Source organism: Neoarius graeffei, chromosome 21 (assembly GCF_027579695.1).
Source record: "Neoarius graeffei isolate fNeoGra1 chromosome 21, fNeoGra1.pri, whole genome shotgun sequence".
Taxonomy (NCBI): domain Eukaryota; kingdom Metazoa; phylum Chordata; class Actinopteri; order Siluriformes; family Ariidae; genus Neoarius; species Neoarius graeffei.
In genome coordinates, this window is record NC_083589.1 from 40,137,971 (window position 1) to 40,154,409 (window position 16,439).

A 16,439-nucleotide genomic window follows, 5' to 3' on the forward strand; every position below is an offset into this window, starting at 1 on the left:
GCAATATTAAACACTGCTACGACCAGCTAAGAAGCCTCTCTTATGAACGCAGACAGCCTTGTTTGGCCCGTCTTATTCCTGCGTCCTGTGAGAGACACAGATCAAGGAGCCAACAAGCCACTAAATAAAGCCAAATACATACAGTACATTCAGTTCAGTTCTGCAACTGGACTGGCCACGATGTGTTTGGATACCTTCCTAATTTGCAGAAAGATGAACTCAAAGGGGTTTTGTGCTGCGGGGAGGTTAGCAGTGGCAGAATCAAAATAATTGTGCATCAGAGAATAAAAAGGAATGGCGTAAGAGGAGATAACAGGGTGCAGGAAGAGAGAACATCAATGGCTGAAGAACATGGAGAGTTTATCTCCTTCCAGGTGCTTAAGCCACTCATGCTGTTAAAAGCCCTCAGTGAGGTGCTTAGAGATGGCATTTGAGAGGGGGGGGGAGAGAGAGAGAGAGAGAGAGAGAGAGAGAGAAGAAGCAGCTTTGAGGAGGATCTGAAAGATCTTACCCTAAGCATGAATGATTAAAAAAAAAAAAACTTAAGCCTGGGGATTGATTCTGCAGGAGAAGATAGAGGCAGAGAGATACTTTAAAGCGAACTAGCTGACTGTTTGAAGTGTGGCGTACTTGCATACTTAAAAGAAGATTTGGATGGATTGTAGTGTTGATCACACAACCTGGAGGCAGTGCTGCTGAAGCTGAACATGCAGTAGGTCAAGTGGCACTCAGAGCCTCAGTCTGTAGTTAAAAAAGGTGCCATGAAAAGAACGCTTTGTAATTTCGTATCCATCAGCTAGTCTTTGTCCTTGAAACTTTAATTATTACTGAGTGTTTTTCTGTAAAAGTATCACTTTAATGTAAGGTATAAACCACAACAGGAAAATAATCCACAACAGGGTGCTGTGACATGGCCCAATGCAAAGTAGATTATTTTCCAAGAATAGCACATCCTGAAATGCTTTATTCCTTTTATACCACAGTGACTTGCCAACAATTACAATTCTTGCTTTATTAATGAATGGCATGTCATGCAGTTTAACCATTTATAGCTATAGCAACAGGTCATTTAGCCTTTAATATGCCAAATGTTTTCAATGGGTGACAGGCCAGTTTAGCACCTGGACTCTTTGACTAGAGAGCCATGCAGTTGTAATACATGCAGAATGTGTATTTCAGCAAAAGTATATATACACTCATTCAGCATTAATGATGCCTTCCCAGATGTGCAGGTTACCCATGTCATATGCACTAATGCCCCCCATGCAAACACAGATGCTGGCTTTTGAACTGTGCAGTGATAACAAACCGGATAGTCCCTCTCCTCTTTAACTCAGAGGATGTGGTGTCCATGATTTCCAAAAAGTTTCAACTTTCAATTTGTCAGACCACAGGACAGTTTTCCATGTTGCCTCACTTGTAAAAGAGAAGGTGGCGGTGTTTCTGGATATTGTTTATATCTGGTTTTAACTTGCGTTTGCGGATGCAATAATGACCTGTTTTCACAGACGATGGTTTTCTGAAGTGTTCCTGAGCCCATACAGTGATTTCCACTACAGAATCGTGTCTGCTTTTAATGAGAAGATTACAGCCCAAAGATCACAGAGCATCCAGTGTTGGGTTTTAGCCTTGTCCCTTACATGCAGAAATTTCTCTGGATTCTCTGAATCTTTTAATGATATTATGTATCACAGATGACATGATCCTCCATTACAGTTTTACATTGAGGAACGTTATTCTTAAATTGTTGCACTGTTTGCCCACACAAGTCTTTCACAGAGCGATGAACCCCTCCTCGTCTTTACTTCTGAGAGACTCCACCTCTCTGGGATGCTCTTTTTATGCCCAGTCATGCTACTGACCTGTTGTCAATTAACCAAATTAGTGTGTGTATGTGTGTTATACACACACACACACACACACACACACACACACACGAGACACCTCACCGAATCCAGGGACGCATGTCGGCCGAAACGAATCCGAGATAATCGCAAAAGAAGCATTTTTTTTTCGAAATTTGTGATTTTTGTTTTTTTCCATCATGTGTAAGTTGAGATCTTGAAGAATGCAATCAGTATTTCAGATAATAGATTGTTTTGTTGGAAAAGCATACATTTTTTGTTGCAAATTGTCTCGTTTTTGTCAGGACTATAGCCTGCTGGGGGTGTGTGGGTAAATCACCATATGGGCCATTCACATGATGATTTAAGTCTTTTTTTTTTTTTGCGAATCAGCTGTATGATACGAGCTGAGCTCGTGGCTACTTAGCTGCATACAGGCGTGTAATTTCACTATGGAATGAGCAAGCTAAACAGAGCGCAGAGGAGCTGAAACACCGCGAAGCAAACAGGCGCACGGTATTTACATCGGAGATAACCATTTCTAGCAAAAAAACCACAACCAAAAGGAAGTGTTCTAGGACTACATTCCATTGGAGGCATTGGTGTGTGCAAGGCGATGTTTCTCTTTCTGATGGGGTAAGTTTATTAATCTAAGGCTGTGTGGTTATTTTTGCATGTAACAGAGAGTGTTGTGGTTTGGTTACATAAAACTAGCATTGTGTTAGTTGTGTTATCATCGTGCTATCTTTCTAATGGTGTGAGTAATTTTTCAACCACAAAACGTTAAAGTATACTTTAGGACTTATTTTTATACTTCATAATTGTATTGGGCATACTTTGCATGGAAGGAAAATTGACGTGGTGATCTTTGTTTACATGAAAGTAGCATCGTGCTAGCTAGTAGGGGGTAGGGCTTTCCTTAATGTCATGTAAATGAGCATCATTATGTGCCCGCCCTGCACCCAGAGTAGCTGAGATGGAAAACTTTGAGGGCGATTTTCTCCCTTTCCTGTTTTAAGAGGTATACACTTTCAAAAGGCCACACATTCTTCAAATATTGTCAGATCTCCACATGGAAGGCATCATTGGAAAGCTTAGAAACTGTACTTTCTGAATCTGTCAATAACTCAAAATGCCCCCGGGCAGACATGTGTCCCTGGATAACGTTATCTGACACGTACGTGTGTGTGTGTGTGTGTGTGTATGTATGTGTATATATATATATATATATATATATATATATATATATATATATACACACACACCACATACATACATACATACATATATATAACACACACACACACATACACACACATTTTATTTTTTACATTGCACAACTTTTTCAGTCTTCTGCTTTTGAATCCTGTTGGTGGCATTCAAAATGAGCATCTATTAAACATTTTTTTCAATATATTGCCTTTGATATGTTGTCTTTGTACCATTTTCAAATATAGAAATATAGTTTGTAATACACCTGTTTTTACACCTCTTCTCACACCTGGATTACACTTATTACAACAGTTATTACACTGGTTATTACACCTATTATTACCACTTAGTACACATTATTACACCATTATTTTATTACACCACTTAGTGCATGTTATTACACTTGCTACTACTTATTACACATTACACGTTAACACTTGTTAGTACATTACATAGCTAAGTACACCAGTTAGACTTATGATCACACACTTATTACACATGTTATAACATTATTACACATCATTACATTGTTATACCACTTGGTGTCAAATTAAATCAAAACATTTAATTAACTTTGAATACCTTTTTAATCATCAATTAAATCACTTTAGTGCATTATTTTGTCATGTGTACCTACACTAATTCTGTTTCATTCCCCCTTTTATTTTATATCCTTACTGTAGATTCTATATTTGATCATTTCTTCAAGCCCAGATGTTGTGTGTGTGTTTTGGATATCTGCTATATGTTGTCTACACAGTACTGTGCAATTTTTTTCTTGAAATCCTGTTATGGAGGTTTATTTAAGGGCTTGTGCATTACTGAGTCAGTATGAAATAGTAGTGTTAGAGAAAAATACTTGCATGTCAGTAAAGAAATCAGCATATTACGCAAGAGATCACTTTTCAGAGAACTGCTGGGTTTTGCTGCAAAAAATAAGTGAGACTGTCAAAGTCTTCAGAAGAAATGCGACTGGTTGTGTAAGATGCTCAGTAAAACGTACAGCTCATTTCCTTATAAAACTGTACAATGTTTTTGTACCCAAGACTATTAGCTCTTTAAAAAGCAGTGTTATCACGCTTTGTTTAGTTTATTACTGTGTACTGCTCCTTATAGCATTTCTGTTTAACAAAATGTAAAAACTAATGCTTGGTAAAATGTTTATCTTCGTAATTTTTGAATGCACCCTTCCTCTAGCATTGAAGTACTTGAGCTCAGTCTTGGTCTCAAGAACGGTGTCAAGAAAGACCACTTTTTGAAGGTCTCAGTCTCGTCTCAGAATCGACTGCATTTTCGCTCGGTCTTGTCTCAGGCTACGTTTACATTAGACGGTATCTGTCTCGTTTTCTTCGCGGATGCACTGTCCGTTTACATTAAACCGCCTGGAAACGGGAATCCGCCAGCGTCCACGTATTCAATCCAGATCGTGCCTGGTCCGGTGCTGTGTAAACATTCAGAATATGTGGATACGCTGTGCTGAGCTCTAGCTGGCGTCTCATTGGACAACGTCACTGTGACATCCACCTTCCTGATTCGCTGGCGTTGGTCATGTGACGTGACTGCTGAAAAACGGCGTGGACTTCCGCCTTGTATCACCTTTCATTAAAGAGTATAAAAGTATGAAAATACTGCAAATACTGATGCAAATACTGCCCATTGTGTAGTTATGATTGTCTTTAGGCTTGCCATCCTTCCACTTGCAAGTGGTAAGTGATATGCGCTGGGATCACACACACAGTGGCTCAGTCCCGAATCACAGCTTGTTCACTTCACTCGCGTGCTCTGTGAGCTGCGCAGGGCCGGAGTGCGCACCCTCCAGAGGGCACTCGCTGTTCAGGGCGGAGTGATTTGGAGCGCAGGATGCCTGTGGAGCCGAGCGTATCCGTGTATTGGTGTTGCTGTGTGCACGCAAATCGTGTATTGGTGTTGCTGTGTGCACACTAATCGTTTTAAAAACGTTAATCTGATGATCCGCTGATACGGTCTAATGTAAACATGGGCTCAGCCTCAGACATGGAGGACTCGAGATTTGATTTCAAGACCAGTCAAGACTACAACTGTGGGGATTTCACTAAATTGCCTGTGCACTATCTGATTTATTTGTTAACATTGTTACTGTGATTGGATCTAAAATGTCCTGTTTCAAATGAGACCAATAACATGACTCATTGCTAATTTGAAAATTTTCTTCCTGTTAATGGCTGTCACCCCTCCCCCTCCCCACATACACTGGTCTGGTCCTAGTCTTGACTTGGTCTCGTCCTGCCTGGGCCTTGGTCTTGACTTGATCTCAACCCCTCAAAGTCTTGGTCTCAATACACTTTGTTCTTGGTCATGACTTGGTCTCGGTGTAGGCGGTTTTGACTGCAACACTATTTGTAATATTGGCATGTGATGTAGCAGCTCCTAACTGCAGGGGCTCAGAGAAATGAGGCGAGCTGAAATTTCATCCTGCTTTCTACGTAAGAAGCTGAAATTAATTCTCGAGCTGCTGTGAAACACAGGCGCTCAGTTCTAACCATTTTTCTTCAAATGGAAATCACACAGCATATGCAGTTTCAACCAACAGGTGTGTTTGGGGACAGAGGGGCAGCTTGGTGGTGTAGTGGTTAGCACGGTCGCCTCACAGCAAGAAGGTTCTGGATTCGAACCCAGTGGCCGATGGGAACCTTTCTGTGTGGAGTTTGCATGTTCTCCCCGTGTCTGCGTGGGTTTCCTCCGGGTGCTCCGGTTTCCCCCACAGTCCAAAGACATGCGGTTAGGTTAATATGGGATGGCCTTGTGCTGATGTGCCCTTGAGCGAGGCACCTAACTCCCAACTGCTCCCCGGGCACTGTTAGCATGGCTGCCCACTGCTCTGGGTATGTGTGTGTGCTCATTGCTCACGTGTGTGTCTTCACTGCTTCAGATGGGTTAAATGCAGAGAGGAAATTTCACAAGTGTGTGATGAATAAAGTTGTGCTTTCTTTCTTTGGTATGTTTTTGGTGTAACTGTAATTCTCACTGCGAGCAGCAGAGGGCTCTAATACGATGGTGTATTAGGGTCATTGTAGGTAAAAGAAAGAAAGAAAAAGAAAACTGAGCAGAGGCAGGAGAAGGGTGGGTGGAAGGGTGGGGGGTGATATTCTGAGGAAAAAAAATATCGGATCTGCAATGTTTCCTCCTTGATTGCACAATATAAAGAATAAAGTGCTAAGAGATTTTCTTCTACATTTCCCAGAATGCACTGCAGCCAGGAAACATTTTTTTTTCCTTGTACATTTATGACTTCCTAATCTTGGAATTTCCGACTTTTTTTCTTGAATTTTTGATTTTTTTTTTTTTTTTCAAAAATTTATGACAATCTCAGAATCTTACCTGATTTGTCTCAGTTCTGTTTTATATACAGCCCCTGGCAAAAAGTATGGAATCACCAGTCTTGAATGAGCACTCATTCACACGTTTTATTCTGTAGAACAAACTCAGATCACAAACATGATACAATAATTAAGTCATTCCAAAGTGCACCTTCTTGGCCTTCAGAAACACTAAAAGAAATGAAGAAAAAGCATTGTGGAAGCCAGTAAATGTTACTTTTATAGACCAAACACAGGGAAAAAAATATGGAATCACTCAATTCTGAGGAAAAAAATATGGAATCATGAAAAACAGACAAACAAAAGAACATTCAAAACACATCACTAGTACTTAGTTGCACCACCTCTGGCTTTTATAACGGCTTGCAGTCTCTTAGGCATAGACTTGATGAGTGACAAACAGAATTCTTCATCAATCTGGTGCCAACTCTCTTTGATTGCAGTTGCCAGATCAGCTTTGCAGGCCGGAGCCTTGTCGTGGACCATTTTTTTCAATTTCCACCACAAGTTTTCTATTGGGTTGAGATCTGGACTATTTGCAGGCCATGACATTGACTGGATGTGTCTTTCACCAAGGAATGCTTTCACAGTTTTTGCTCTATGGAATGATGCATTGTCATCTTGGAAAATTATTTCATCATCCCCAAACATCTTTTCAATTGAAGGGATAAGAAAACTGTCCAAAATGTCAATGTAAACCTGTGCATTTATTGAAGAAGTAACCACAGCCATCTCCCCAGTGCCTTTGCCTGACATGCAGCCCCATATCATCAAGGACTGTGGAAATTTGGATGTTTTCTTCAGGCAGTCCTCTTCATAAATCTCACTGGAACGGCACCAAACAAAAGTTCCAGCATCATCACCTTGTCCAATGCAGATTCGTGATTCATCACTGAAGATAACTTTCATCCAGTCATCCACAGTCCATGATTGCTTCTCCTTAGCCCATTGTAGTCTTGTTCTTTTCTGTTTAGGTGTCAGTGATGGGTTTTTTTTAGCTTTCCTATATGAAAATCCCATTTCCTTTAGGCGATTTCTCATGGTTCGGTCACATACTTGTACATTGACTCCAGCTTCCTCCCATTTATGCTTCATTTGTTTTGTTGTACTTTTTCGGTTTTCAAGACATATGGCCTTAAGTTTTTTGTCTTGACGCTTTGATGTCTTCCTTGGTCTACCAGTATGCTTGGCTTTAAAAACCTTCCCATGCTGTTTGTACTTGGTCCATATCTTAGATACAGCTGACTGTGAGCAGCCCACATCTTTGGCAACCATGCGTGAAGAGTTACCTTCTTTAAGAAGTTTGACAATCCTCTCTTTTGTTTCAAGAGACATCTCTCTTGTTGGAGCCATGATTCTTGCCAATCCACTTGGTCCAGCAGCCCTCCAAGGTGTGATAACTGCGCTGTTTCTAACTGCAGACTAACGAGCAGATCTAATCTGAGGCAGGTGTCAATTTAGGGAAAGGAAATTGACTGGGTGAGTCCTTATTTTCTACCTGAAAATTGAGTGATTCCATATTTTTTTTCCTCAGAATTGAATGATTCCATATTTTTTTCCCTGTGCTTGGTCTATAAAAGTAACATTTGCTGACTATCACAATGTATTTTCTTCGTTTATTTTAGTGTTTCTGAAGGCCAAGAAGTTGCACTTTGGAATGACTTTATTATTGTATCATGTTTGTGATCTGAGTTTGTTCGACAGAATAAAACGTCTGAATGAGTGCTCATCCAAGACTGGTGATTCCATACTTTTTGCCAGGGGTTGTATATGTATAAATATAAACAAACAACAGCCCTAATACGCTGTCACACTCCAAAAGAATCCAACTACTCCTTTAAATCTTTATCATGAATATGGATAACGCTCCCTTTCCAACGTCTGATCTTTAATCGGGTATTGTGTACGTGTGTGCACCTGATCTGCTAGTGATGTCGACAGCATGCTCATCAGCTCTCTCTCTGCCGTCAGTCTCCACATCTGCTCCCATCTGAGCTTCCTCAAACGATCCAACAGCAGGAGAATCACACCTGTAACACACATACCCATACACACCCATTGGACGAGGCCATGCACGTTACTACGATGAGCCAGAAATGATGCCCTTTCGATAATTATGACCTTGATAATGCCTTCACCCCATAAAGCCCAGCACTAATGTGCCATCAGTCAGCTGCCAGCCACATGTTTAGAGTAAAAAGTCACATTACGAGTCCCTCATCATGTGCTGATGAGTGTCTGATTACTTTAAGCAGAATGGATGTGTTGCTGAACGCGGTGTGACAGTCGTGTGAATAATGCGATGGAAGAGTAATGAGGGTTATGCCATTTCTCTGGAGTGGCAGCGATCGTGCTGGATCGAATGAATCATTGAATCATTTTATGGTTAACTAACTCCAAGTGCACGGGGGATAGCCGTGTTCTGAACATACCAGTGTGATGTTACTGACCGATGTTTGATATAATGCTTCATAGAGTGATGTTTACTCTTAATGCAACCGTCTTGAAGGAAAAGTCCACCTCGAAACACATTAAATATGTTTTGATTTAAATATTTCTGATGTGTGGGGGCGTCGTGGCTCAGGTGGATAAGGCGCCATACCATAAATCCGGGGACCCGGGTTCGATTCTGACCCGAGGTCATTTCCCGATCCCTCCCCATCTCTCTCTCCCACTCATTTCCTGTCTCTACACTGTCCTATCCAAAAAAAGGTGAAAAAAGCCCCCCCCCCCCCCCCCCCCAAAAAAAAAAAAAAAATAAAAATAAATAAATATATATATATATATATATTTCTGATGTGTGGAGTGATTCTGGTGCGTGCTTGGTGCTGTATAGAGATCTTGCAGTCATGTGACCGGAAAGTTCACAGCCGCCATCTTGTCGGTAAAAAACACAGCTGAATACTGCTGCACTCGTGTACAGAATGGATCAATTTCAACCGACGGACTACACGGCTCATTTTTCTAATGAACAGATAACTAGATATATGTCTAAAATAAACGACCTACAGATTAGTGACCCTTATGGCTTACCGGACGGAGTTTTCACGACCGTGTCAGTGGATATTGAACTGCCAGAGGTGGAATACCCAGACGTGTATAATTACCTCATTAACTTTCCCTCGCTGTTCAGTGGTGAAGCACTGCGTGCTTATAAATCTCTGAACAGTTATCTTTACAGAAATTCAGGATTTGTCAGCCGCGGCATCTTGTAAACAAGAAAATAATCCTCATTGGACGGTAAGTCACTTAAGTATTGAGTACTAATACTATTTATATCAGTATCTAGTATAGCACTGACCAGCCGATTATAGGATAGAATAAGGTAATTCCAGCTGTAATTCCAAATCGTCCGTCTTGTTTACCACGGATCTGGTGTTGGAGAGGTAGAGGTTTAGCAGTGGAGATTTGAGTGGCTGTTTCCTGAGCTTACTCAACAGGCCGGCTCTGCCTGCAGCCTTGCTTTTGCTTCCTCTCGCCTCCTTCGCCTGCCAGACCCGATGACAATCCACGGAGACCCCGCTGGTCTCGCTATCTCGTCCGGAATGTTGTACATGCGATGGAAATCGCTACAAACCGTCATTTTCTGCTGGAAACCAATGTCCAGTAAGTCCATACGGTTGTAGTGGATATTGAAGTCCAGTACAGACGAGCAACACGCAAAAATACACACAAAAAACATAAAAAACGTGCACAGGTAGGGAGAGCTTGTAGCCGCAGCCGTTGTAGTAGAATTGCATATAGTAGGGTTTTCCAGAAGAAAAGGTAGAACTAGAAGTAGAAGGCGGAAATATGGCGTTTGACCGACAAGATGGCGTTTGTTACAATCTGGATCGGCTGTGACGTCACATGCAAGATCTCTATAGAAGTTAGCGGTTGGGCAATGCTAACCTCCCAGGCCCAGTTACAATGACTTTTAACAGGAGAAACATTTCAGCAATTTCATACAGAATCCTTAGGAACCATTTTTTTCCCCTCACTCACCATTTTCCAGCAACGCTCAACATCATATTAATTAGAAATCCATCGGAGAAGTAGTGGAGATAGAAAACGCTGAACTCCAGGAAAAAATTAGCACTATATTACGGCAGAGACTGAGCTAAGCTAATTATCAATCTGTGAGATGATGGGCGTGATGGCACTGAGGGTGGGATCTGAGCAGAGTGTAGAGATGAGGAGGTGAGAGACCTGGACAGAGTAAAGGACTAAAATGCTGCTGTATCATTCTGTTGGAAGAGATGAAGCGAGGGATAAATCCCACTGGCACTACAATTATCAGGTAGTCAAACGGCATTGTGGGTAAAGTAGGAAATCATTTACCAAAGTGAAACTAGACCAACATGTCAATGAAAGAAATTTTAACCCCCCCCCAAAAAAAATCAACTCAGAATTTTATCATAAAATTAGAAATGTTGATCAATTAAAATATTTAATTGCATTATCGTCCATAGTTAACTCATAATTAATCACAAATTAATCACACTTTTTAAAAAATCATTTCTAAAATGTACCTTAAAGGAATAGTCCACCGTACTTCCATAATGAAATATGCTCTTATCTGAATTGAGACGAGCTGCTCCGTACCTATCCGAGCTTTGCGCGACCTCCCAGTCAGTCAGACGCAGTCAGACGCGCTGTCACTCCTGTTAGCAATGTAGCTAGGCTCAGCATGGCCAATGGTATTTTTTGGGGCTGTAGTTAGATGCGACCAAACTCTTCCGCGTTTTTCCTGTTTACATAGGTTTATATGACCAGTGACATGAAACAAAGTTCAGTTACACAAATTGAAACGTGGCGATTTTCTATGCTATGGAAAGTCCGCACTATAATGACAGGCGTACTAACACCTTCTGCGCGCTTCGGCAGCGCATTGATATCTGAGCTCCGTATCAATGCGCTGCCGAAGCGCGCAGGTGGTGTTAGTACGCCTGTCATTATAGTGCGCACTTTCCATAGCATAGAAAATCGCCACGTTTCAATTTGTGTAACTGAACTTTGTTTCATGTCACTGGTCATATAAACCTATGTAAACAGGAAAAACGCGGAAGAGTTTGGTCGCATCTAACTACAGCCCCAAAAAATACCATTGGCCATGCTGAGCCTAGCTACATTGCTAACAGGAGTGACAGCACGTCTGACTGCGTCTGACTGACTGGGAGGTCGCGCAAAGCTCGGATAGGTACGGAGCAGCTCGTCTCAATTCAGATAAGAGCATATTTCATTATGGAAGTACGGTGGACTGTTCCTTTAAAGCTAGACTGCCTTTCAGATTTTTCAAGTGTAGGTCATAAAAAGAATTTTCCCCGACACAGAATTATTTTTGTTTAGTGGACTGAAAGCTACTGAATTCGAATCACAGATTTCCAATTTTATTAGTTTTTTTAAAAATGGAACGATTAATGAATTTAGGGCCATGTGGCCGAAAATTCTCCGCTATTTTTTCCTGCTTCACCATGACCCAATTCAAGATACTACGTCATGCATCACGTAGTGGGCTTTCCCCGTTTGTTCAAGGCATTGTGGGATACAAATTTGAAACAGGAGAGAAAAATGCAGGACGTGAGTGTGCGAATGAAACGTGAAAGACTGACGACAGTAACGGAAAGCGAGAAGAAAAGACGTTATGTTGTGAAGAAAAGGAAACGCAGGACCAAACTAATAAATATCGGCGGTCAGCGAGCACCTTGGTGTGATCAGCTGTTCGTTCAGCGACAGAATGATGGAACTGTCAGTGCATGTTCAAGGTAAACCTGTAGATGGCAGTAATGCAACACTGTGGATATTGTATGATAAAAAACCCAAAAGAAGAAGTTGTTAAACCTGCGCATGCGCACACGGACTTCCTCTGTCTGCTTGACTGCGTGAAGCGAGCGATTTCATGCACATTATTTGCTCGGGAATCCCCTCAAATTAAATAACTTCCCAGCCACAGAACGGTCTGGTTTTTTTGTTTTGTTTTCTAAAGATATTACAGAAATAAACATGCATCACCATGACCAAATTTCAGAGGGAACTAAATTTCAACAATTTTATGAAATCGAAAGGACATTTAGCTTTAAAGGGATATTTTTTGTGTTTTTGGTGAGGTGAGTGGGCGTGGACAAAATCTGCCTGCTTGATGCAAATATATGTGGTCAAGTCAGGAAGGATAAGGCTGGACACAGCAAAAATTATTTTTGTGGGTATTTTATTCCCAAACTAGCCTAGTAAACTAGACCCACCCGCCTAGCGGCCAAAAATATTTTTTGCCTAGCGAGTGGGTCTAGCCTCGCACCATATCAACAAAACACCCCGGGCATCAAATCGTGCCCGCCAATCACAACGCAAGGTTTTTGTTTGGATTCTTTGGGCGGGCTTTTACAGGAGTGACGACAAAGCTGTGCGACGCTGGAGAAAGCACAACAGGAAAGATGGCTACGGCTAGTGAACAGCGCGCGTTTGACTCCGCTTTGGAATCAGTTTTAGAAGAATTAGACTTGGAGTTTTCGTTGAAACATGAGCAGGAAGAGGCTCTCCGCTCATTCCTTTTCAAGAAGGACGTTTTCGCTGTTTTGCCGACCGGCTATGGCAAAAGTCTGATCTACCACCTGGCTCCGCTCGTAGCCAAAAGGATGGGGCTAGTTTGTGCAGTACGAAGAATTAATAAACAGCTTTGAAACATTACTTCTTGATTGTTTCTTATTTTCCCGTTATTTTAAATTTAAGGGAAATTATTTCACCAAACACCACTAAATAAAAACTCTCAAAAACAATTTAAGCAAACCCTTGAAAAAACACTTGGAAAAAAAAAAAAACGAGTGTATGTGGTACAGACTCCAAACTTGTGGTCATTATCTCCAAACTTCTTAATATCTAGAACCTGTTTATTAATTAATACGCATTTTGAAAAATTATTTATTTCAAGGCCTCCTCCACTGCTTTCTGTCGCTCTGACTATGTCACAGTCACTGTTGCGCTGATTGGTCAGAGCGTTGGCCTATACGCACAGAGACAGTTTGAAAGACAACGGGTTGTCCCTACCCACACCCGTCGGAAATGTCTACGAGCGAGGCCAGACTAAATATTCACATTTAGTCTGGCTTGCCAGGCTATTCCCAAACTGGATTTAAAAACTAAAGCAGTGTTAACTTTATAATTTTGAGGGTTTCGCACAATTCAGTGTGAACAAAGAAACAATGCAGTATTTTCCTCTCGTTCTGTCCTTAACTTTCAGCCTCAAACTACGCAATAAACTAAACTAAACTAACTCGGTGATGTGGACTCTGGACAACAGGAGTGTCCATCTTTAAATAAATAAAATAAAATGCAAAACGCAAATAAATATATTTGTGAAGCCACGCAGCTCATAAAGATGTGTCTCAGTAAAAATGCAAAAACTCACTGGGAAATATATACAGTACACTCATGAGCAAACGCTGCATTTATAAACACTTTTATATAACTCGCACATTTCTCAGAATAAAACAAACTCACTCTCTCACTCCAGTGTGCAGCCTGCGTGCTCACACACACACACACACACACACCTGGACCTTAACACGTCGCCTTTTCTCCCCTCTGGACCATCAAAAGCATATAAAAATACACACATTTTATGTAAACAGTCAGAATGCGACCGTATAAGTCGATTCTGTACATAAGTACACTTTATCACAACTTGCGCCAACCAGCTACTCGCTCCATCGCTCACTGGTGCTACGTCACTTCCTAATTTCCCAAACTACAGGGGAGGGGCACAGAATGTGCATGCGTTAATCACGCGTCAAAAAAAATTAGTGGCGTTAAAAGGAATTTGCGTTAACGTTTTATTATATCTCATTAACTTCGACAGCCCTACATAAAATAAATCGTGCATGACACTGAAGTGAAGCATAAAGATGCACGCTCAGGATGGAGTTTTCCTGACCTGAAATGAATCATTCTGCCAAAACAAGATGAAAATGGTAATGATTTCTCGACAATGTTCCTTCTCCCTGAGACACATGGCTACAGAAGATAGATAACTGGCAGAATTTTCAAAAAAACACTTAGCGTTCTGTTAGTGTCCTCCCTCAGGGAAAGAGCTTAACACACTAACGTTTTACACTTAACTGACTTTTACACCATCTGCTGAAGAGCTGCAGAACAATTACTGAAAGAAAGCTGCAGGCAACATGGCCACGAAACTCAACGTCTTTAATACAGTATATCCTGAGCCCTGCTGCTGCAGAAACCTCACAACGAAATATGGAAACGTTTGCAATCTATGGTTTATATCTGTAAACCCAAAGAACTTGTGTTGCTTGACTTGGATACCAAAGTCAATATAAAGTGAATGCAATGCTCTCCAGCTCTAATAGCAGCTCTGTTAAAGCCTCTTTGGGTTTGCAGAGGAAAAGGTCTTAGGGGAAAATGTAACGGAAGCACATAAACCTGTTCTGGAGATCGAATCTAATCTAATTCTTTAGGCACTCGATCAAGCAGACTTTTCATCATGCTCCTTTAGCAGCACGTGGAGAGGGAATTTCTTTCACAGAGTTCACACAAGTAAAGTTTCTGTGTCTTTACCTCAAAGACATGAGAAAACAGGTGGAGCAAAGCACCGCTGCATGAAATCAATTTGTGCCACAAAGGAATGACATGACGTAAATTTATGCATACAGCTCAGGCCATTAACAACGAAAGTAATTATTTTATACTACGCAGGGTTTCCCTTAGAAAAACTGGAAAGAGTAGTGGCCCCCTCAAGCGCAGCGAGGTACAAAGAGCACCTTGTGTAAGCTGGGGGGGTCCTGGGGTTTCCCTGGAAATTTTTGAAATACAGTGATACTTGAAAGTTTGTGAACCCTTTAGAATTTTCTATATTTCTGCATAAATATGACCTAAAACATCATCAGATTTTCACACAAGTCCTAAAAGTAGATAAAGAGAACCCAGTTAAACAACTGAGACAAAAATATTATACTTGGTCATTTATTTATTGAGGAAAATGATCCAATATTACAGATCTGTGAGTGGCAAAAGTATGTGAACCTCTAGGATTAGCAGTTAATTTGAAGGTGAAATTAGAGTCAGGTGTTTTCAATCAATGGGATGACAATCAGGTGTGAGTGGGCACCCTGTTTTATTTAAAGAACAGGGATCTATCAAAGTCTGATCTTCACAACACATGTTTGTGGAAGTGTATCATGGCACAAACAAAGGAGATTTCTGAGGACCTCAGAAAAAGCGTTGTTGATGCTCATCAGGCTGGAAAAGGTTACAAAACCATCTCTAAAGAGTTTGGACTCCACCAATCCACAGTCAGACAGATTGTGTACAAATGGGGGAAATTCAAGACCATTGTTACCCTCCCCAGGAGTGGTCGACCAACAAAGATCACTCCAAGAGCAAGGCATGTAATAGTTGGCGAGGTCACAAAGGACCCCAGGGTAACTTCTAAGCTACTGAAGGCCTCTCTCACATTGGCTAATGTTAATGTTCATGAGTCCACCATCAGGAGAACACTGAACAACAATGGTGTGCATGGCAGGGTTGCAAGGAGAAAGCCACTGCTCTCCAAAAAGAACATTGCTGCTCATCTGCAGTTTGCCAAAGACCACATGGACAAGCCAGAAGGCTATTGGAAAAATGTTTTGTGGACGGATGAGACCAAAATAGAGATCTTGCAGTCACGTGACCGGAAAGTACACAGCCGCCATCTTGTCGGTCAACAGCACAGCTGAATACTGCTGCACTCGTGTACAGAATGGATCAATTTCAACCGACGGACTACACGGCTCATTTTTCTAATGAACAGATAACTAGATATATGTCTAAAATAAACGATCTACAGATTATTGACCCTTATGGCTTTCCGGACGGAGTTTTCACGACCATGTCAGTGGATATGGAACTGCCAGAGGTGGAATACCCAGACGTGTATAATTACCTCATTAACTTTCCCCTCGCTGTTCAGTGGTGAAGCACTGCGTGCTTATAAATCTCTGGACAGTTATCTTTACAGAAATTCAGGATTTGTCAGCGACTCAGATGTGGCATCTTGTAA

The 16,439-nt window shown here is 41.3% G+C and overlaps 1 protein-coding gene across 4 annotated transcripts in view; it reads right to left on the reverse strand.

The window, feature by feature from the left end:
* Positions 1–16,439, reverse strand: part of LOC132869735 (xylosyl- and glucuronyltransferase LARGE1) — a 284,001-nt gene that overhangs the window by 71,345 nt on the left and 196,217 nt on the right. For all 4 annotated transcript variants that reach the window (XM_060903111.1, XM_060903110.1, XM_060903109.1 and 1 more), the window contains exon 8: positions 8,330–8,442. In XM_060903111.1, the coding sequence (XP_060759094.1) occupies positions 8,330–8,442 (113 nt within the window). The remainder of the gene's footprint in view (positions 1–8,329; positions 8,443–16,439) is intronic.